Source organism: Fringilla coelebs (assembly GCF_963513975.1).
Source record: "Fringilla coelebs genome assembly, chromosome: 5".
Classification (NCBI taxonomy): Eukaryota; Metazoa; Chordata; class Aves; order Passeriformes; family Fringillidae; genus Fringilla; species Fringilla coelebs.
The window spans coordinates 68,355,197-68,378,934 of record NC_140033.1 but is presented as its reverse complement, the minus strand read 5'-3'; the positions used below and the strand labels follow the sequence as shown (position 1 = coordinate 68,378,934).

Below are 23,738 nucleotides of genomic sequence, written 5' to 3'. Positions count from 1 at the left end.
GAGCCAGTTCAGTTCTGGCTCAGTTATGCCTCAGATTCCTGTAACAAATACTAAGAACTCAACATAAGGAGTCAGGCAGAATTGAGGACACAGAAGTATTTAAGTGAATATATCCAAAAAAGTATTCTTCGTTTTTAATTTAAGGAAAACACCCCAAAGGTTAGACACAAAATCAAAATTATAAAATACACACTATACAAAATAAATTGCAAGACAAAAGAATAGATTCTTTTCTGAGACATTAGATTTTAAAAAAGCTGAGATAAAAGATTTTTTGACAAGTAAACTTAGATGGATGAGAAGACAACAAAGGAGAAAGGCCTGGATGTATTTACATCTCACAGGTTGTTATCCAGTGATAAGAAACAGGGTAAATGCCAGCCTCACCATCACTGCTCCTGGAAGAGGGATCCCACAGTCTGTTCAGCTTTTCACTGTGGTTAACCTGAACTGCCTGTGCTTGAGCTTAAACCCACACAAGTACATCTTACAGTTGTTTCTGCTCAGCCTCCCTTAACGCAGATATAATTTCCACTCTAAAACAGCATCTGCTGAGGCTACAGTTTTTCCTCCTCCAAAATAGTCCTTTATTTCCTGGTGTGTCACTATCTATATCTTCAGTTCACATCTTCCTGGTGCTAAGATATCCAAAAGCAAACAGCACTGCAGCAGTGTGTCACAGAATACACCAGATTCCCCTGATTCTGTATTCAGCCCCACATTTCTTAAAACTGTAAAAAAATCCCAAATGCCATTTCTTGGTCTCCTCTTCTCCCTCCACAGCTGCTGCTCTCTCCCAGTAGAGAGGCAGGAAGACTTATGGAGACTCTCAATTTAAACATTTATCCCGCTTATTCTAAGCTGCTCTACTTGATTTCTGAATGACCATGGAAATGCAGCTGCAAATGAATGATGAGTGGGGGAATAAAAAAAAAAATCTTTAGGCACATTTATCAACCAGGTAGAGACAGCCCTAATCTAGCTGAAATTTAAGGCACACATCTTTAATACACTATTTACAAGGAAATGTTCAAAATGTGTATTAAAATGGCAATGCAAATGTCACCATGTTATCTAAACCTATTTTCTAAACTATGCCTGTGACTTTTATCCAGTGCAATAGAATCAGCACAGCTGGAGGGCATTTTGAAGGCACGAGTGGATGAGCTACAGTAATTTTTCTGCCATCCATCAGTGAAAATTCAGTGTAATGCTTTTCCCCAAGGCACAGAACCACTGCCTGTTCTTTCACAGGGGTGGCCAATACTCCTGGCTTCCCTTTACAGAGACTGGAATCAACATTCCACATCTACTGGGCAGTGCTGCATCCCAGCAGCACAGGAAGATCCCAGCACTAAGCCATTTACAATACAGGACAAGGACAGTGCTGGGAAGGCAGTCTCAGTACTGCTTTGCATGGGACCAGCTTCCATCTCTGTATTTCAAACAGGGCAGGTCCCAGGCAGAGCCTAAGAGTCCTCCAAAGATTGGTCAATGTCCATCACCTCTGCTGGATAGCTCCAGCTAGAGTGCCTCTGAATGTCCTGGAAAAACAGCTGCTTCTGGAGGCTCTTCAGACTGTTCAAAACCTCTGGAGAGAGTTCGTGGAAGCCCCCGCGCTGTTCCTGATCCTCCTCCTCCTCCTCTTCCTCCTCCTCCTCTAGAAGGTCCTCAGGAGGCAGAGGGGAGCATCTGGAGATGTAGCCCTGGTCTGACTGCACTGACTGTCTCTGGTCTTTGCATTGGTCATCAAAGACCAGCTGGTGCTGCTGGTCAGCCTCCCCCAGGCAGAGATATGGCTCTGACGGGATGACACTCTGTTGATAAAGAGGGTACATGAGTCCATTCAGATGGTCACTCAGGTCATCTGACAAATTTGCAGGACTCTGGTCAGCTGCTGAAGCTTCAGAGCCATCATGGAGGATGACATTATTCCTCATTGGAAAGCTTCTCTCCAGAAGAGGAACTCCTTCCATACAGTCCTCATTGCTCAGCACACGGTGACTGAGTATATTTCCATCTTCCATGGAAGAGACTGGCTCCACTACCTGAACTGGAGGAACATCCATAGGAAGAACCACAGTCTGGGAATTTGGATCCCCACATGGATTAAGCTGAGGCTGCAGCTTGCAGCCTGTACTTTCACCTTCATGCATGTGGAGGCTGATGGCGTAACAGCAGCCGGGGTCAGGCTCACGTAGGTGCAGCTGGTGTTTCACAATTCCACCTGGCTCACTCAGCAGTGAATCCTCCTGGCTCTCTCTGTTCAGGGAATGCAACTCTTCATCACTATCCAAGCAGATGGTTTCACTCTCAAACCAGTCCGGGTGCTCAGTCTGCCAGTTCTTGAACTTCTCTATGGCCTCTTTCAACTTCCTCCCACTGGGGGTATCGATGTAATTTTCAGCTGTGATTTCCTGGATTCGATGGATCCGCCCAGGTTCAAACTTCTCCAGATCCTGAATCCGAAAATAAATATCCTCAAACTTGTCCATCAGTTGGTATCTGGACGTGACATTGAACAGATCAGGTATATCTCTCTCACTACTTATGCCCTCAAAGTAGCAAACTATGTACATTCCAAAACAGGCTGGCTTCTTGAAATCTGGCAGGATCAGATTCAAGGCTGGGGTGAAGAGGTCTCCCACTGGCTTTTGCTGATCTTGCTTGAGACACACAGGCTCACTCCCGAGCATGGCCTGCCATTTGGCCTGGGTGCCCCGAGAACATAGGATGATGATCTTTGAAGACAGCTCTTCCATTTCCTTCTTCTGACGCGTGAGCCAGGGTAAGGGCCCCAGCTCTGAGATGTGGTGGTCCTCCAGCAGATCCAAGGCCACAGCAGTGCCACAGACTGTCATCAGGAACTCAGCAAACTTCAGCACCACATCCACGTAGAGCAGGTGATCAGCAGAGTACACAATCCAAACCTTCCGCAGCTTCAAGGGCGGCAGGGGCAGCTCGGTGTACGGTGCTGATGGAAGACAGAAAAACATTAATTACAGCCACATTCCCCAAATTGCAATGGTGTGAGTCAGCACTAATCAGCATAGGAGGGTATTAACAAAACTTTTAAGCTTTAACGCTATTTTGGCAACTTATGTGGACAACGTCTCATTTTGTAAATTTAATACGAAAGTACAGACACGGTGAAGCTGTGATTTATGATAACGCTCAGATGATTCATCAACTTTCACCTCACAAAAACACTGCAGCAGCTTCAAGAGGTTTGCAAATATTACTGTATTCTCTAGTGGAGAGCTGAGTGCACCCACCCCAAACCAATCTGCTGTTGCTATGGCCTAGATGATTAGCAAAGCTTCTTCTGCTAGTACAGCCTTGGCTGGGTCAAAAGCCTCCCCACATTCCAAAGCAATTGCCTCCCATCTCACAAATACAGCATTTCAAATTCCATATACAAAGCTTCTTTTAGCTAAACAGGAAGATCCTAAGGCTAACTTTTGGTTTCAAGAAGCATCTATAGAGTAGTTAGAGCCTACAAAAGCCCCTTCTGGGCAACTGTGTGAGACCTGCATGAGAGGTGCTTGACAAAACACAGGTGGCATCTTACCAGCTTGCAAATTGTCGTGGTTCCATTTCCCTCGCCGGCGCCCTGGAAGAGAGATAGTCGCTGTCAGTTCTGAAAACATGAAGTAAGATTAAGTGCTTAAAATCACACCACCTTCCACAGATTAGGTTAAAAAAAAATCTTTAACTATGTAGGGAGATAAAGCTTTAAGGAGAGAGAAGCCTAATAAAAAAACATACTGAATGAATAAACACTCTTCTACAGCCAGCTCTTGCTATATTTTTCCTTTGAGAGGAGGAAGAACTTTTACCATCTCCCCCAAATCCTGGTAGTCTCAAGTCCAGAATCCCCAACTGTTCTGTGCCCTCTCTTTAAGAAGAAGGGGCTTTAAAAATGTCTTTTTCTTAAGAAGCTTTTCTGAAGAGGTGACTAAAATGTCCCTAGCTGCATCTCATAGACAAATTTGATGTTAGTGAATTTTCCAAAAGATTACCAATTCCTCCTCTCATGGAAAAAGAAAACAAAACAAGCAGTGAGTTACACAGCTTCCCTGAGATAACTGCCTCATGGCTGCAGCACAGAAAACTAGGAGATACCCCTTAAGCACCCAATTTTCCAAGTTGCTTGATGTCAGTCTCTGTCCTGTGGATTTTTTTTCCTTCCATTTCAATTGGAAAACCTTATCTAATCTCACAATTGTATAAAATTAATTTTGCAGAGACTTTGGGGAACAGGGGGAAGACTACAGCGTGGACAAACAGGAAGCTTCTGTTCTGCAACACTCTTATGCAATGCAGGGGAAAAAAGTACAAAAATCTACAGGAAACAAAAGGCTGAACTACAAAATTCCTTGTTCCCCTAATGACCTCTGAAGTGCTATGAACATGGAGCATCAGAGAGGATAAGCTGTGAAAGGCTTTACTTATCTAGTGGATGGTATAAGGACATTGCAAGTCCCATAATGGAAAACAGAAGATGTTTTCATAGGCATTATCTCAGTGGCAAGGCATCAGAACAGCAAGGAACAAAACTACAATAGGAATAGGTACAGAAGGAGTAAAAAAATGTTCTTTAGCATTGGATTTTTTCTTCCTGGCTGGTATGAGCCTCACCTGCTTGTTTTTTAGTCATACACAGCACAGCTGTTATGACTGACCCCACCAGCAACACAGAGATCCCAGTGATACACCAGTAGAGCCATATCATCATATCATCTGCAAAACAGAAACACTCCTCAGACACTGTCTTACACAGAGTTTCACCAAAGAGCAGAAGGTCCTTGAGCAGCAGAAGCCAAGGGAGGAGCACCCTGGCTTTGCTGAGTAGACCAGTACTTCCCCCTTACAGTCCACAGTCACTTCTCCAAACCAATTCCTGCCTGCATGGTTCAGCTGTACACCATAAACTTGCTCCACACAAAGAACCATATGTGCAGCACACTGAAAACACAGATCAAGAACCTTCCTCTAAATAGCAATGTTTACCCAGCTCTGACAGGCATGCCGCCCATGTCCTGCCTGTTCATGTAATCTAGCTTAAAAAAAAATTACAATATCACTATTTTGGGTCAAGAATTTCAGTTTACAGGTGTTTTTCCTTTTTTAAATTTTTTTTAATCTTGGGAAAAAGATTCTTACAGGTGTTGCAGCCAAAAAAAAGATGTCAAATCATTATGCTCAAGTTATCTTGACATTCATAAAAATGAATATATGCATGCTATTCTCTCCAGAAGCTGCTTTATATTATGCAAATTTTTTAACACTGAGCAAAGTGACAGAAAGTATTTTATATTAAGACTCTTCTTGTCAAAACTGCTTCTCAAAGAATTCTATGCAAGTGAAGTGTCTCTCAAAAAAATTGCTCTTTAAGGTTCACACTGCATACAAATACTTGCCTCATTAAATCATGGTGAAATCATTCTTAGCACAATTAATTCTGAACTCAGTGTTACAAGGGGACTGCTAAAGAAATTTTAGACACCGGGCTCTCATCTCCATCAGAGAGATTTACTGCATATATTGATTATGATACCTGGCTGGGTGAGCTTGGTGGCTCAAAAGAGGGACCCTGAACAAAGAAATCCCCAAACAATTAAACCCTTATGATCTAAACTCTCCATCCCTCAATGATGTTCCAGACCAAGAGCATTATTAGGGTGTGAGGGCTCCTTGCTCTTCATTGGTTTGGTGTTTTGTTACCAAGTGGTTGCCACGTGCTGATCTTCACATCCTCTGAGGTTTCAGTGGGAGCTTTGGTGGGTTCCCAATATGGTTGGTACAGTTCATGCACCACCTGTGTACCACCTATGGGCTGTCCACTATTTTCAAACAATATAAAATTTCCAACAGGGACATATCCTGCCCATTGGGTCATTTGCAGGAAGGATCATTTCTCATTCTACACAACAGGAGAAGAGCAGCAAAAAAAAGTTTCAGGGTGTTTCAAGAACTTCTTACCCGATGGTTCTGTACCTGCAAAAGACAAGAGTTATGTTAAAAATTCAGTTCTCAGCTGTAAAACAATGGGAATCTAATTTACAGAGAAGTGGTTCTCACTTGGAACTGGTTCACATGGGATGGAAGCAGAGTGTCTCAGACAGTCTGTGCCACAATTTGCAAAGAATGGCTGAATCTGCAGTTGAAAAGAATCCAGAAAAAAGAAGTTATTCCTAAAAGAAATTTTGTTCCCTGATTTACTTTCTCCCTGCCTCAATGTTCTTTGTATTTTAGGACAGAGACACAGAGTTCCCATTTCTCTTCAGAAAACAACATTAATCAAGAATTCTTACACCATACATGACAAAGGCTGTGAGCTCCTGAGGTTGCACATTTGCCATTCTCACTCCCATAATCTCTGATTTGGCAGCCCTGTACTAAGGAAAAGCCAGTGACTACAGAGAATACCTACATTTATAATACCTACATTTACAGATTAGCCAATCTCAGAACAAAACACTGTGGAAAAAAAACTCCTGACATTCCTAAGGTGCTCACAGCCTTGATTGGGAAGGAAGGACACAGGGACAACAGCGTGATCCCACCTGTACTTTGTATGTGCAGCAAGCTTTTACGTTGTTCTCTATTTTGATTGTGACATTCACTTGCTGTTGTAGTCCACCCTGCAGAAATCAGATGCAAGTTATAAGAGATGGAAGAAAACTGAATGGAAGCAGGAAAAAAAGAAAAAGCTGACATGAAAAAAATGGAGTGGTCCAAAGAAGCAGAAGCTATTTTTTTTCCTTTTGAACAAGAAGCCCACAGAGAACAGCATGGCTAAAGGATGTGGCCACCCTCTCTGCAGCTGTCCTGTGGACAATGCCATTAAGACAGCAGGCCAAGATTGCACAGCTAATAGGAAATAATTAGGGATGTACATTGTACAACTTCAAAGGAGTTAAACTTAAAGTTTCTTAACAATGTAGATGTCTTCAGCTTTCTAATGTGTAAACATTAACAAGCTTCTTTGTTTAATTAAAAGCAGCTGCCAACACTACTTCTGACACTAGAACAGGCAAGTGAGTTGCCCTTGCTACCTGCTGTACACAGTCAATATCAGGATAACCTAATTCTTCACAGTGATTAGCAGATACAAACTCCAAAATGAGGTGTATTCCCTTCCACCAGGGAAATACTCACACAGCTGTCCCACCTGTGTCAGTAATAGCTTAAACATATCAGCACATGAAGTACTAAGGGTTTCAAGTGTTAAGGAATAGAAAGATCAAACAAACTGAATGCCAACATATCTGCCTTCACACTAGGAAGGGTGGGGAGTGATTCCAAATATTCAGTATTTCTCCTCCCTCAAATGCCTGAAGGGAAACATTTTTTTATATTGGAGTAATCTGGACACTTTGAGCTTCTCAGCAACACAGACTGCAAGACCTACAGAAATTGATTCTCAGCTTGAATGAAGCATCTGTTAGTAAATCACTCATTCTTTATATAAAAGATTTAATTAACACCTTCCCGTGATCATCTTTGATAAAGTACTTCAATGATTTATTGAAACTTTGCATCTCAATTTTGGTTAATTTGCTGAGTCTTAGCTCCCCAGGCACTGGCTTAAAAAAGTTAATAAAGCCCAGATAGTCAAATATAAAATTTGACTTTGCAGGTGTTTATAGGCGGCTTCATGCATTATAAAACCTCTTTTTTGATCTTTTATTCATCAAATTCCTCTTTCCAAAGACAATTTAAAAAATAATCCCTTGAAAATTGTTGTTCCAATGTCCTGGTTTAGCAAGCATTTAAGATGTTTGCCTAAATCTCCGGAGTAGGTATGACTTGGGAAGGGACTCACCTCAGTGAAATCCTGTGTGATCATTTTACACCTCTTCTCATGCTGGTAACTGGCCACATGGATTTGGTACCTGGCTGGCTCCATCCATGGGTGGAAGCTCACAAGCAGAGTTGAATCATCTAGATTTTTACCCTGGATCCTGGGCTCCCACAAGCTGCCTGGAAGTAGGGCAGATATTCCCACTTTTCTCAACTGTCAAATATTCCAACAGAGCACCCACATCTACGTGACTCAAATATTTTTACCTGTCTTTATACATGGGATGGTTCTTTTCATCAGAGAATCGCTGCAGTCTGTAAGAAAGACCATCATTAGCCAGTCAGACACACTGTACTTCCATTTAGGAAAAAACCACATTTTTTTATCAGAAGTCAGAGACCTAACCAAGCTCTCCTAAACAAGTAAACACCTTTGTTCTAAAGCAGTGGCTAATCTGTAGAAGAACAGTACTGGTTTCCAGTCCATTCACTGATGTAATGGTGTGTTTGGTTCTTCTTTCTCTTCTCAGAACACAGAAAATGAATGAGACTAAAAACATACCACACTTAATAGTACAGCAATAATGTAACACTGGTGCAGAAAGGGTAACAATAGTGGAATTAAAACTTCATATTCCTCCCCACATCTTGTAATCACACCTCGGCAATGGATTCCTTCAAAGGCATTCTGACACAGGAAAATCAGGAGGCTGGAATCTTTGTTAATTTTAAAACACTCTTCCACATTTCTAATTCCCTTTATTTAGCAGATTGGACCTGCTTTTTGGGATTTCCTTCAGAGTTAAATCCAGAGTTACATATGCAACATTTAGCAATGTGGGATTTACAACTCTCAGTCTTAAATAATATCTCTCTTCCAGGGTTTGGGCAAAAGAAAAGGAACAACTCCCTGCTTAGACAGTTGAGATAAAACATTTCATATTTCAAATTTCCAACTTTCTAAGTTACCAATTTAAACTCTATGAATTTACAATGTCTCTGTAATTCATGTATAAGCTCTAACCAGCAAAGCTCCCTGCAGCTGCTGAGCTTAACACCATGCATTAGGTTTCTGAAGAATAGTAGAGGATAAAAGCCAGGTAGTTCTTAGTGTGGACAGGCAGAAGAAAGGGTATGAGGGCTGAAAATGAAGTGCTTCCTCTCATTTTCCAGCTCACACTGGCTGACACACTCCACACTTTGTCATTTTATAACTACAAAGGTTGACAACTATAAGCAAGTTAAGAAAAAATTTAAGAACCAGTTTTCAAGATCTGTATGAAGCACCAAATATTTATGAAGCAGTCAGTGCAGCCAGAGGGATTGCAGATACTCAGCAACCTTGGGGACCACAGTAAAAATTCTTTTATTGATAGGAAAATTTTCACATTGACAAGAAAGGATCAGGCACCCAGCACTACCAAGTTTCTTGGTAAATTATGCCTAACTGTGCCTTTGAAACTGAACTTCACACATTCAGGATTTAGTGCTAGAAGCCAGACTTCTGATTTGGAAATTCTGGCCTGTACTTCCAGCTGTCACAAGCAGAGGGGCAGCTTTGAAAGATTTTAAATTAAGTAAAAGCAGCAGTGATGTCAGGTCCACAAACCCCCACATTCCTGCCACAGGCCCACAAACCACCACATTCCTAAACTCAAGGCCTAAGTGAACTAAATCACCTCTTACCAGGCATTGTGAGAGACGTGGACTTGCAATTGTAGTCTCCATTTACACCCAGTTTGGGCAGGTGATACACAGTCACTTGATAAGTCTGGCCAGGTTCTACTTCAAAACGGTCAAAAGTGAAATTCCACTGAAAACAAAACACATCCACAAGGACTTTAAAGGACAATGTTGTTCTTTAAGCACTGAAATTAACAGCTGACTTGGCCCTGATCCACCGTGTTCCCAATCCCATGTAACCCTTTAACTGAAGCTTGACTATGAAAAATTGGAACTCAAGTGTATTAAATATACCCATCTCTTTGTCTGTCTCAATTCTTCTGTCTAGAATTAGTTTTTTCTTGGGATCTTTGAGCTAATACAAGTTTTATGCCAAACCATTGTGAAACTTCCACCAAACTACATTCTGAACTGAAAGGAAGCCAGAATAAAATAAGCAGTTTCAAGATGGAAATTTCAGTCTAGTATATCGGACTGAGCATTTAGAATTGCATTTATACATATATAGTTCTGTACCTGGCTATTCCATACATATATTCTTAAATGTGTACTGTTTTCTGCATCAGCAATACTGTGCAAATTCTGGTAGAGGCACTCTGAGAGATAGGTATTTGGTAAGTGGCAGGCTAACTATGGCCAAATTCTGTGTGGTTAAGGAATGAACTCCTTATTGTTTACATTCCTTACTGTTGTGGATGCTCAGCACTTTTCTGATGAGTTTCCTAGGAGGAGTGTAATCTGAATGACCACCCCCAAGGTTGGTGCTTTCCTCCACAACATGAGAGTACAAGAAAGAAGTGGAAGCAGTAGTAAGAGTTGAGTTTAAAAGCTATAAAACATCATGGTCTCAAGCAGAACGCAAGAACCCCTACAATTATTTGCTTTAGGCAACCTCCCAGGTGATGACACATGCCAGGCAACTAAAAGCAGCAATTCTCAAAACCTGAAGGATGGACAGAGTGAAAGAGAAATGGGATGTGACAGCAGATTTCAAGTCCAACACAGACTGTAAGCAGCCTGTACTTTTTAATCAATAATGCTGCCATAAAACAGTGAAAGCAGAAACAATTCCAGACTAGAAAATGTAATTTGGATCCCTCTGCACTCACCCGGCCTCCATCCGGACGGACCTGAAGAGGCAAATTGTTCTGGAAGTCAAACTGGGCACAGATCTGCTGATTGCTGCTGACCTGCATGACGGCGAGCTCGGCCCCTTCCAGACAGCGGATGCTGGCTGCAGGCACAGGGACAGAGGGACAAAGGTGTTCACCTTTCTCTCCTCTGCACATGGAGAGGCTGCAGCCCCCACAGAGAACACCACTGTGTCCAGCCCTGCTGCAGCCTAGCTGCTTTGAGGTGCTGAGGATCCCAACATAAAGACAATGGCCATGGAGAAGTGAGCATGCAGGGCTGACTGACAGCACTCAGCCTAAAGGCTCTCCTGCATGGCAAAGCTACATCTGTGCAAATGAAGGAGCAGAGGAGAAGGTGATTGCATTCTCCACACACCCTGGCAGTTCCACAGGTGTGAGTATTGTGCTGAGCTCTGCCTCTCAAAGCTGCCTCATGCAGCTTAGGTGCCAAAGCACCTAAGTAGTAGGTAGCCTGTAGTCAGGCTAAACAGGTCAAGTAAGTTTACTCAGCATTTCCTTCAACCTTCTGCTGAAACAGACCTATGTTAGTGCTGATTTCCAGCCTCCCAGGGATAAAAAATCTGTCAGATACCCAGGAAAATTGTTCCAATAGTTAATTACCATGGCAAAGCTACATCTGTGCAAATGAAGGAGCAGAGAAGAAGGTGACTGCCTTCTCCACACACCCTGGCAGTTCCACAGATGTGGCATTGTGCTGAGCTCTCTCAAAGCTGCCTCGTGCAGCCTGGGTGCCAAAGCAAACATGCCTTTATTTTGGTACACACGGTCCCAGGGAGAGAGCTGACAAGCACAGGTGAGTTCAATGACTGGGTCACCTGAGCCACACCTGCTGCTACACTACCATAGCTAGAGACCATAACTCTACTGCCCTCAGACACAGCCCCTGCAGAAGGAAGAAAAGAATGTGTTTAATTCTGTCTTAAAGCAGTGCAAAACTTTGGACAAGAGTATGCAAGGGAAGCATTTAGATACAAACAATCAAAGATATTTGGGGAGTGAGAAAATGTGACTTATAGGTAGTCATTTAGGCTCCAACAATGAGACAATTATTGCTTTGCCAAGGCACACAAAGAAAAGATTACACCCACCAAACAAAATTAAGCAGCCAACCTCTCAAATTTCAAAGATCTGCTTTCATGACTTGAAGTTATAATTCTCCTCTCTATCTGTTGGAACGATGGATGCTGAGTATTTTAAACTTTCTGTGCTTAAGGCACAGACCCACAAGAGAACACTGCATTTGACCTGAGGCTGTGAAGAAGGCTTCCAATACTGGGATTATGGGTGTGGGGTTGGTTAGAAGTGTGTAATATCACAGGGTAGAAAACTTAGAGTTTGGGATTTTAGAATACAAAAATAAATATGAAGCAAGATGGAGGTTTTAGGGTGGAGGCAGGTTGTTCTTTACCTTCTCCTTCATGGGTTTGGGTCATGCATTGTAATTGGACAGAAAAGTCTGCATTGCAGGCTTCCAGGAATCAGTTATTGGGTTAAAAGGGAAAATAATCTAGGTGTCCTTTCTTAATTGGATAGTTTAGTCTTAAAAGACCTTGTAACAAGAGATAGTTAGCCTTTTTGTGCCTTCTAATGAAAAGCTGCCAAACTCACGGTTGTGAAACTGTTTTCCTGATAAGAAATAATAAACACCTGAGTCTGAACAGGAACTACCATCTCAAGTGCCTTCAATCCAGACCCAGAGAAACCAATACCTATCCTTACTAGATCACACCTTTTTCCTCTGCTCCATGCTCAAATTAAACAACCACCACTTACCATCTGTGGCCACTTTCCACTCTATCTGAAGCACAGGGACCAGTTTTCCATCCTCCTTACGGAAAACATCAGAAGAAACGTGGAGACTGCTTGGAGCAGAGGGAGTCCAGGCAGCAACCTGCAGCCAGCTCGACTCCATGCAAGTGCCTGTCCAGCAAATGAAACCCACATTTAGAGTGGGGCTGAGGAAGCCCTGCTTAATTGCAATTATGATCTGCTCTTTGGGTCAGGTTTATTCTGAGGGGAAAACTGGGTAACAGACTGCTTCCAGCTCAGATTAGTTTTCAGTATGGAAGTTCTCTGTAAATTGCCTGTAATAATCTGAATTTATTCTAGTAACTTCCACTTCCTCTTTTCCTTAAAATCCGTTAGTACTTGTCACAATCAGTGTAGTCAGGCTAAACAGGTCAAGTAAGTTTACTTAGTGTCTCCTTCAACCTTCTTCTGGAACAGACCTATGTAAGTGCTGATTTCCAGCCTTCCAGTGATAAGAAATCTGTCAGATACCCAGGGAAATTGTTCCAATAGTTAATTACCTTCCAATAGTTAATTACCGAACTGCTTTTCCTCAAATTTGGATATACATCTGAATTCAGCTTCCAACAACTGCCTGTTATCTCTTGCCTAAATTAATGAGCTCTCTGGACAGAAAAATAAACCATGCTTGTCAACAGAGTGTTAGGGAAAGCTGGTCCTGTAAAGTCATCAGAAGGTGAAATCAAGTATGACAGGCATCAGACAGACATGATCTACTTAGGCTTTTGTAACACATTTGACTTCTCAGAGCATGTTAAAAATAGCAGTCAGTGCCCCCCCAAAGTACACTTGGGGTCTATTTTGATGGATAGGGGATGGAAACAGTGGAAAGTGGGCACTATGCCTTCAGTCAAACAGTATGGCTTTAGGTTTAGGAGTAATTAGACAATCCTCAAATGCTCATTTTACAAAAAATGCCTACAAAAAGCCTGACAAGAATAAAGTACCTTTCAGCAAAGACTGTACTAAGCACTAAAAACCAAAAAAAAAAATTTCCCCTAGAGCAGAAAAACATAACAAAAACCATAAAGCAGAATTGAAACCAAATATTTAACTTAGGCAGCATTTTAATGCTGGTGCTGCAATTTGGCTTAGCTGTGCTGTGAAGCTGTATTCCAGTGGCTGTGTGCCAGTGGGAAATATTCAAAATTATCCCACCCAAACCCTCTCCTGCCAAAGAAGTTTTATATCTGGTTATTTTCAGCATTGTCCTCTCCCTGATCTGGCAAGCCAAACAAAAATAATACTGGCTACAAAAATCCTTGTGTCAGTGTGACACAGGGTTGGGCACTGAGGCAGGAAGGAGCTTGCTTAGCACAAGGGCTGCAAGGAAAAGCCAAGGAGCTCTGCAGAGCTGTTCAGTTGCCTCCAGTTTCCAAATGGATAATTTCAGAACATTTTCCTTTTTTTTTAATAAGAACATTTTTCACAATATTACCCATAATTATATTAAGGTCTTTCAGACTCACACCATTGCTAAGACTTGACCCCTTACACCAAATAATTTACATTAATTGCTCTCAACTGCACCCCTCTATGCCCCTTTTTAAATTCTAGTTCATACACTAATTTTTCATCAAGTACTGCCATAATGGCTTGTAATGAACATTTACTGGCAAACTTGTCCTTAAGTTCCCATTTCTTTTAAAAACTGATGATCCCAGCTTTAAATAGAAACTAAACAAGTTGGGTTGGGTTTTACTCAAGCCACTGCCTACCCCTAAACTCTATCCCAAAAAAGACTTAAGTTTCCATTCCTCTTCTAGCTGGAGCTTATAATGGATCAAACTGGAAACTCCCAAAGCAAGTCATGATAGCAGTGTTTCCCTTTACAACTCTCTGATTTCTTGCAGAAAAAACATGCTGTATGAACCCAGTTAAAAAAAGAAAAGAACAAAAAAAGCAGAAAAAAAGCATGATCTGATGAAAAAATTGCAACAAAGAAAAAAATTACTTACTATTTCTTACGAGACAGTTTAAATCCTGTGGGGGAAAGAAACAAGAGTATTACTCTCAGAATAATGACAGCAACTTGCTTCTGCTCAGTGCTGGGAGAGGGGCAGGAAAAAGCACTTCAGTGATGCACACAAATTGGAAGAATTAACCAAGATGGAAACACTGGACTGAGTTGTTAATCATAAAACCAAAGACACAGGGCATGAAACTTGGGCACAATTTATGCGACATCTCTGAGATCATCCAGTCCAGCCTATGACCAAACACCACTGTGTTGATGAAAGAAAAATTCATCAGGATTAGACACTTTCTTATTAAGAATAAAGATGCCCTGATCATAAGGAAGCAACCAGAAGTTATGTGGGCTCTGTCTGGCTTCTCCCAGTTATGTTTTGTTTATACTGGAAGCCCCCAGGGTCACCAGGGAGAAGCATGCCAACTTGCTTGGTTAGTGGGATGAAAATGCCAGTGAGAAGGAAGCCTGAAAGTTGTCACTGACATGGAAAATCAAGAGGAGGGCTAGGTTTGCTCTCACTCATTTCCTATGCCATCACAAATAAAGCTGGATATTATGGTCAACCATTGCCAGCATATAATTCATTTCAGTGGAGCAGGGAAGGCAGCTGGGTCTTTAAACTCTCTACAACTTCCTAAGGTCAACTGCAAATGTCTTTGGGGCTTAGTGTCCAAGGGTATATTTACATTTTTAGGGTAGGGTGCTTGAACAGCGAGCTGAGCCTTTTTGGTAATGAAAATACCTCAGAGATCAATGCTCACATTTCAGTTCATGTATCTGTTCCTTGGAAGGAAAGCAGGAAGATTTGACATTAAGCTCCTCATGCTTATATAAAGAATAAAACCTGAAAATCTCTTCCAGGCTTTTGCTACACAAGTCACAACAATGCACACAGGTATAAATCCAGCCTTCAGGCAGCCTTCACAAGAAACACATCCATGCTCCAATTACTGTACCACAAATGCACCCAAGATAGAGCTATATTGAAAAACAGCACCTGCAACCTAAATCTTTCATTAATGAAAAGAAAAAAAAAAAAGAAAGAAAAAAAGAAATGAAAAGTAAAGAAGCAAATGCTGATGAAACCAAACTGGCTAACTTCAAACACTGAAAAAGAGAAAAATAAAAATTGTGAATACCTGTATGGAAGAATGGATTAAGCTATGAAAAAAAAAAAATAGCCCTAACACTTCAGACCCTTAATCAGACTTTTTAAAGTAAATGATGTGGCCTGACAAAGCCCCTTATATGAAAAGTGTTTTTATCTGAGATGGAGTTAATTTTCTTCACAGCAACTGCTATGGTGCTTTCCACTGAGGGCAGAGAGTGAGTGGCTGCCCTGGGATGAACCCGCAGGAGGAAACAAAAATAACTGGCTACAAACCATAGGGATTTTTTCTAATGTAATGATTTCTGTTAAAGCCTATCACTTAATATTCAGTCATTTTGTCCTTGTCCTGTTGCACAATTGTTATTGTACATGGCAACACAACAAAGCCCTTATTAAAAATATAAGGCATTATTAGCCTGAAGAGCAGCAACATCTGCTTTCATTTGAGTGCTGGTGCTCTGCGTCATAGCTGACAACACAAGTGAGGAAATGCTGCATTTCCCCTTTTTTGTTTATTGACCAATATGAATATTGATCCAGCACAGTGTACAAAGGGATCCTCTCTTCCTCCAGGTCTATTATCCCAGGAGAAGCATTCACAAAGATGTTCCCAGCTTTCATGAGGCTGTTGTGCCCTTTCTGACATTTATTAAAAACTCCAGAGCTTAATGAGGAGCCATCTGTCTGTCAATAAGGATTCAGAACTGACACTTGGTAATTAAAGCCCTTCTTATCTTTTCAACACTGGGTTTCTATGGGGAAAAACAACAATATTTTATCTGGTATTTTATCAGCAACAGTATTTTATCACCTCTTTCCAACCCCACTCAGAGTTTTCAAGGGACTACCTACACATGTGTTTTTCCTACCCTGCACTAACCTGTTTACCTGCTGTGCCAGCAACTTTTTTTATGTGTAGCTGATTATACTGAAGTGTTTTAAGCTGCCATCAGTTAGTCAAGCATTTAACAGGTCTGCCACGAGAAGAGGGAAAGGTTCCTCCTACTACAAGGCACCCATCAACTCCTTGGTCCTCTCCCTTCCCAGTTCCCAAAGAACTACAGGGATGACCCAAGAGTTCAAAATACTTCTAACAACAACTCATCCTCACAGCAAGTTCTCACTATTGGCATAAGGAAGCAAAGATAAGCAAAGACAAAGCCACACTGCAGGCAGAGGTATAAGAAGCTCAAGGAAAGGCAAATGCTAGAAAGCACTTGCCATGAAAACCCCATCTCCTTTTTGCAGAATACCCAGTGAACAGGTCTGGGCATAGCTGAGGGCACACTTTTATACCAAAAAGTGTAACTCCAGACAATGACATTCAAAAGCCAGGAAGCAATCAGAGCAAAAGACCAGTTTGGTTTGCAGCACAGTAAGTTAACCACTGTCAGATTTGCACTGGCTGCCTCCTCAGCACCTGAAGGAATACTTGGTTTTTTCCTTGCAAAAGGTCCTACCAACGCAAAACCTTACTTGATGTGTTGGCTCATCCAGAGTACATTACCAAAGCTCTGGACAACAGAAATATTTAACCTACTTTCCCTACTTGAGTGTGCTGGTTTTGCCTGCAATAGAGTTCATTTTCTTCCCAGTAGCTGTATGGGGCAGTCTTTTGGATTTGGGCTGGAAACAGTGTTGATAACAGAGATGCTTTTGTTCTTGCTGAGCAGGGCTTGCACAGGCCATTTCTGCTTCTCTAACACCCCTGCCACCAGCAGGCTGGGGGTGCAGGAATCAGGAGTGGACACAGCTGGGATTGCTGACCCCAGCTATCCACAGGGACACTGTAAGGCATCAAACTCAGCTCATAAAGCTGGGGGAAGAAAGATGAGAGGGGGATGTTGAGAGTGATGGTGTTTGTCTTCACAAGTCATTGTTATGCATGATGGATCCCTGCTGTCCTGGAGGCAGCTGAACACCTGCCTGCCCAGGGGAAGTGGTGAAAAACAACTCCTTGTTTTCCTTTGCTTGCATGCATGGCTTTTGCTTTACTTATTAAATGGTCTTTATCCCAACCCACAATTTTTCTCACTTTCACCTTTGTGATTCTCTCCCCCATCCCAGTGGTGGGAGAGTGAGTGAGTGGCCATGTGGGGCTTACTTGACAACTGAGCTTAAACAAGGCCTGAAAACCAAAGCTACAGACATGGGAGGCACAAATATGAGAAGCAGATGATTTTGAGGTGATGCTGAAACTATTCTCAGCAGGACAGGAACAGACAAGTCTTGTCTACTTGCTGTATTTTCACAAAAAGGTTTCACTCTTTTAAAATTATTTTTGTTTTGCTTTTGACATAAAAAAAGAACAGACCATATGCTGTGGAGAATAAGAATCTAAATGAAATAAACCTGGGAAACTGATGAACAGCACCATCCCATAACAACTCAATTAAAGTAATGGGAGGCAAAGATTTCCCAGCAGGATGCTGTGGTAACTAGAAAGAAACCACTGGGAGCCAGGCAAGTGTCCAGTTTTCCTTTAAGGAGTAGCTGCTGAATGGGAAGGGCTCCAGCTTTCCAAAATCTGCCTTTCACCTTTGAACCATTCTGTGTATCTTCTGAGAACTGGATGATTTGAAGTTTACTGCAGTTTCCCTTTCCTAACTCCTTAACAAAAAGAAGCAGAGATCAACACATGAACACATTACAGGAATAAATGCTGAAGGATGATTTGTTTAAGGCCTTTAGGAAACTAGCATCTTTTACAAAATTGTTTTAATTTTTTAAAGCATTTTTCTCCACCGTTTCTAACTTTTTATCTTGCCTTCAATATCAATTCTCAGCAAAATAAAATTCAAAAGTTAAAATTTCTTCAAAACAACCAGTTCTAAAGTTGTCTTTATAATATTTTCATAGTTTTGATCAGTAACCCTTTTTATGGTGAAGTTTTATAGTTTTAATCATGAATCCTTTTCATGCCAAGGAGTCCAGAAATATTTTAACAGCACTCATGGGTTGATCATGGGTGATCATGGGTTGTTGTTAAGCAGAAAGATAACACAGAGGGGAAGGATAGAAGTCAGTCATTAGCAAGGGCAAAATGAACACATTTGCAAAGGAGAGCAGGGAAAAGCTGTCCTCACGTGCACCACCACCACCACGGCTCATCTTCATGAGGGATGTTACATCAATTCTTCTCCAGACACTTCCAGAGAAGCAAGCTGGCAAGATAAATTCCAGAGACCAAACTATGTACAGCTATCCAGCCCCTCAAAGACAGCAGGGTTATAACCACTGCCTTCCTCCAGGACCAACCCCAGGCATGCCACATCCCAAAACAGTCACAGCACAACAACCGAACACAATGATTTAACACCTGATGGTGAAAAAACAGACGGGTATTTAAGCTGTGGGATGTTTTTTCCCCTGCATATAGGAAAAAAGCCCCTGCAGATGACATGTACAAGCAATGGTTACTGCTAAGAGCTGGATTTGCAGCTGTGCTATTCAGCCCTACAGTTGAGCACGTTTGAGGGAGTGGTGGTGAATAAAGCCCATTAAGTGCATTTTTTGGCATTTTAATAAGATGAGCTGTTAACAAGCACTCTGTTTTCCTTTCAGGTGTCTATTGATACTGATATGACACTTTCCCTCCACCACTTAATCTCCCAAGCAGCCTCTGCCACACGATGGTTTTGCTGAGGAAATTACCATGGCTCAGCCTGACCTGCTCCAGAGCTCAGCAACAGCAGCCTGAGCACGGTGGGTTAGACAAAGGAAGCGGGACTCAGCCACCCTGCTCAGCTGCAGCTCTGCTTTTGAACCACATCACAGCCACACGTTGGGAGGGTTACCAAACCACCCACTGAAAACAGCACAACCCACAGAAAGGGAAGGGGGAACTGTTTTCAACTGTCACAGCTTCAGTTGATGGGGCTTTTCCCTACATGAGTCAGCAGCTTCAAAACTGCTTAAAGAGGCTGCTCCTGGGCTTAAGCTGACTCCTTTTTCTTAAGTCTAGCTGCACTTTGGAAATTGGCTTTTTGATGGAAAGGGCAAACGTAGCAGCCCAGCATTCACTGCTCTGTGTGCACACCAGAGTGCAGGGCAACACAGCTCCTGTGTGAAAGTCGGTGATGTTTTGGTGAACTCCTCACCCAGTTACTGTGGTCACGTTTCCTAAAAAAAGAGGGACAGACAAGACAAAGCCCAACCATCCAAGGACTTTCAGAGACTCCTTAATATATTACTGTCAATCTCTGTGACTAAGAAGGTTTGGGATATCATGGTTATGTGAGATGCCTAAGCAATATTGTAATTTTCCCTTTGCCAAAGTTTACATTTTGTAACTCTACAATGTCCAGCCTAAAGTAAAATTGCAGAACTGGTCTGTTTTCTTGGGGTCTCTCTAAATAGGAGAGAAGGCAGCAGAGCAGAGGTCTGGTAAAACGGGGGTAAGGATATAGTCAAACATTAGGAGAAGTGTCAGACTAGACAAAAGACAGGAAATGTGTACAGGAAAAGATTAGAGAAGCTTTCACCCCAAAGGACACATTTTGTTTTACATTTGTCTATAGCTGTACCTATCTGCCTTTTTCAGACTGCTGAAAGTGCACCACAGCAAATAAAGCTGTCCAGCTTAGACAGCAACTGCCCATTTTCCTGTCTCACTCCTATTGTTATAATTAAAAAGCAAAAGCAGATCTCTTCCCCCCCACACACACTCTTTATATGTATCTGAAACAAACAAAAAAAAACCCACCCCAAAACAAAACCAAAAAGCGACGATCAAAACAAATCCAAAACAATCGTCAAAACCCACGAGTGACCAGCTAGGAGTTCCTACTCAAAGCTCGCTCAGGTTGCTTGGTTCACTTTTTATAGCGCCGCTGCTTTGGCAGCTCCTGTCTGGCAGGTTTCACAGGGAGAAAAGGCAACCAAAATATGCCTGCTCAAAAACCTCAGGCACATGTAATGTTCAATTCCCCGCGCACTCCTAAAATCATCTGCCAGGAGCTGGTTAAAACTTTTAGGACATTGGGCAACGTCAGCTCTTAGCAAAGACTCACATCCTGCTCAGGGACCGCGGCCGCTTCCAGCCCGGCTCAGCCCCGGCCGCTCGGAGGTGCCCGCGGCAGCGCTTCCCCGGCCGGGGCAACCCAGCGAGGTCTGCGGTGTTCCCCGGGACAGCGACACGGCCCGGGACAGCGACACGGCCCGGGACAGCCCGGCCCCGCGCCCCACAGCGGGGCGGCCGCTCCCCGTCCCACCGTCGCGGCTCCCCGCTCCCGCCCGGGCCCGGCGCCGCTTACCGGCTGCGAGCAGGTGAAAGGCGGCGCGGCGTCCAGCAGCAGCCGCAAGGCCACGGCGGCAGGAGGCCGGGGCAGCAGGAGCGGCAGGAGGAAAAACAACAGCAGCGGCAGCCGCCGCGGCCCCGCGCCCGCCATCGCCCCCGCACCGCCGCCCGCCGCTTCCGGGCTCGGGCCGGGCGGGGCCGCACCTGAGGAGGGGCCGGGGCGGCGCGGAGCGGGGCCCGCCCGCCGTGTGGGGCCGGCGGGAGCGCGGCCGGGGCCGGGGCGGGGCGGGGCCGGGCCGGGCCGGGCCGGGCCGGGCCGGGCCGCGGGAGTGCCGAGCGGCTCCTCCCCGCCGGGGACAGCGCCGTCCGTGCGCTGAGGTTGGGGTTAAAGAGCCAAACCTGCTTCGAACTGGCGGTCGTCTTCCTGTTCGCGAGGTCTGCGTGCTCGTCATAGAATCGCCAGGGTGGGGAGGGACCGCTGGAGATCATCCATGCCAACACCCCTGCCAAGGCAGTCACCTGGAGCAGGTCCGGGTGGGCTCGGGATTTCTGCAGAGAGGGAGACTGCACGGCCTCCCTGAGCAGCTGTGCCAGGGCTCTGCCACCCTGGATGGAAAGTTCTTCCTCGTGTTGAGGTGGAACTCCCAGTGCTCGTCTCTGGCTTCGGGTAAATGCCGTGAGCATTAAAAACTGACATCAGCAGCGCCCTGCAGCTGCCGAACAGAAAGCATTGTAGGTGTATGCTCTGCCTTTCCCGCTGCGGGGCTGCTCTAAATGCATCCACTTCACAGGGAACCTTGCAAACCTGTTACTCGTTCCTGACGCTCACCCCGTTTCAGCTGTCTCACAGGTTTCACTTCAGGTTTCGCACTGTTTTCACCCTGCAGCATGCCCACAGCCACTTTCACCTGTTCTCTGCCGTGGATTTCACCTAATGGTCTCACACAGAACTGTAACTCAGCTGAGTGGCCAGCTCAGGGAGTTTTCCAGCAGAGCTGAGCCCTTTGCTGGGTTTTGACCAAGAGCTGTGAGCACGGTGGTTTCCTATGCTTTTGTGGTGGTTAATGTCTAACTGGTGTCCAGTCTGAGCCTGCAGATAATGAGGTTTCTGTTGGTGAGCCTTCTGCCCTGCACTGATGACACCTAGAGGTTTTCATCACCCCTTGGGTTTTTAACGTTTTGTGCCACCACGATTTAATAGTAACAGCAGAGCCTGCGGTTCTGACAGTTGTGTGCAAGTCAGGGAAAAATATATATATATACACGTGTAACTGAAAAAAAACTGCTCTTTTTTCTTAAGGCATTATTTTACTGAATCTTAGACTGATGTACTTGGGCTGAGCACGCTGTGATTTATAATGCTGCAACACAAACACAGTGCTCAGCTGGCATTGCAGTGTAATTTCCTGATAACCGTGGTAGAAGAAATTTGCTCAATCGACAAGCAAATGTGTGGAACATTACTTGTTATCATCCCATTAGCTTCATGGCTTATGTATATACTAATTACACTGTATTTAAGCTGAGGGCATTCGTTTTCTATTGCATGTGCTTGGTGAGAAGGAATCCAGTAGAGAAAATGTTAAGCGTGTGGTTGCACATGAGTCACACGTTGGACATCGTGACACAGCAGAATTTCTGTGGTGACAGCAGCACAGACAGCGGTTGGATTTCCTAAGCTGCTGTTTAGTGGGGCAGGCTGTGGCTGTCCAGACCATTCTGCAGCCCCTTAAACAGGGATAAGAGCCCCTGAATGGCAGCAGGGCCACCGATGGGAAATAAGGGGCTGCAGGAAGCTGTCTTTAATTTTCAGCCACTGCCGGTAGGAGGGAGCAATGTCAAAGGAGTTTTGATACCACTTACAATATTGAACAAATCTGGACATTGTTTAGAAATTTATTAGCAATTTTAAAATAACATCATTCCTTAGATAAAAATGCAATCTTACAGGAATATACATTTGTCCCACACAGAGATGACCCTATAGCTCACTGAGGGCCATTCGCTCTAACTTTCCTCTGTTGATTTTAAAACGTGCGAGAGGGCAAGACGGACTCTGGCACTGATGACAGGCTTACATGACGGTTACAAACTGTACAGCAGTATTTACAAAAGCATTTCTGTGGGTTCATGAAAACTAGATATAAAAGTGTGGAAGGAGGTAAAGAATTGAGACAGGGAAGGGCTCAGGTGGAGGTGCAAGGGAGGGCTGGGAAGGTGGGCAGGGAGCGTAGGGAAGAGTAGGAGAGGAGGTTTATATCTGGACTGATTTATACTTGAGAGAGGTCATTTTACAGCTCTGGGCAATTCAAATGAAGGCAAAACACTTATATTTATCAACATTTATAGCTGATGATCAGAGCAGGAAATGGTGCTCCAGGGCCTGAACTTAAGAGGTGCTGAGGAACCCCATCTTCCCTGAAGTCACTGGGAGACACTGGTATGCAGTACCTGCTGGGCCACACCCAAACCATGCACAGACAGTACCCCCCGGACCTTAAACCCTTTGGATCCTGCGGTGCTCAGTCCTTGGTGCTGATGTGAATTCAGACTGAGTGAGAGATCAGCTCCTAAATTACACTTTCACTCCTGAAACTGGACTAGATTCCAACCACTTCTTGCCAGAATTCACCCAAAGTGACTCATCCCTTGCTCTATCAAGCGGCAATTGTTTGGAGGGAGATTCATCATTCAGAATTGATTTTTAAGGCAGTTTTATAAGTATCTCCCCCTTTTTTTTTGTGTGTGATGCAGCAATGTTTGTCAGAGATATTTACAATGTCACTCCTCCTCCTCCAAAATCTTCCCACATTCAAACTGTTAAGACTAAATAAGCTTGAAACAATCATTTCTATGAGCAATCATAAAGTTGATGATGCTTAGATAGTATTGGCTGCCAGTCTACCTAGGGAACAGACTGACTTAGGATGCTTGAGATGAGAACAGACTGACTTAGGATGC

At 43.6% G+C, this 23,738-nt stretch overlaps 1 protein-coding gene across 3 annotated transcripts; it reads right to left on the bottom strand.

Moving 5' to 3' along the window:
* Positions 1-169: 169 nt before the first annotated feature.
* Positions 170-20,951, bottom strand: IL17RA (interleukin 17 receptor A). Of its 3 annotated transcripts, XM_084205693.1 has the most exons (14): positions 20,794-20,925; positions 18,625-18,702; positions 14,414-14,438; positions 12,420-12,566; positions 10,602-10,726; positions 9,496-9,622; positions 8,077-8,124; positions 7,832-7,989; positions 6,570-6,647; positions 6,085-6,160; positions 5,986-6,000; positions 4,642-4,743; positions 3,572-3,613; positions 170-2,974 (listed from the first exon to the last, which is right to left on the bottom strand). In XM_084205693.1, exons 4-14 carry the CDS (start codon positions 12,556-12,558, stop codon positions 1,470-1,472), a joined length of 2,415 nt encoding a protein of 804 aa, XP_084061819.1. In that variant the 5' UTR covers positions 12,559-12,566; positions 14,414-14,438; positions 18,625-18,702; positions 20,794-20,925; the 3' UTR covers positions 170-1,469. The 3 variants fall into 3 exon arrangements, with proteins under 3 accessions (XP_084061819.1, XP_084061818.1, XP_084061820.1); XM_084205692.1 differs by lacking the exon at positions 18,625-18,702 and having other exon boundaries at positions 20,794-20,951; XM_084205694.1 differs by lacking the exons at positions 10,602-10,726; positions 14,414-14,438; positions 18,625-18,702; positions 20,794-20,925 and having other exon boundaries at positions 12,420-12,541.
* Positions 20,952-23,738: the final 2,787 nt, after the last annotated feature.

Excerpts from the sequence above, each read along its gene's own strand:
- IL17RA (XM_084205692.1), bottom strand. The coding sequence starts at position 20,928 with ATGGCGGGCGCGGGGCCGCGGCGGCTGCCGCTGCTGTTGTTTTTCCTC. Across the intron at positions 14,439-20,793 it reads CTTTCACCTGCTCGCAGCCG|GATTTAAACTGTCTCGTAAG; the intron begins GTAAGCGGCGCC and ends TTTCCCCCACAG. Across the intron at positions 10,727-12,419 it reads GTGGAAAGTGGCCACAGATG|CCAGCATCCGCTGTCTGGAA; the intron begins GTAAGTGGTGGT and ends CTGTGCCTGCAG.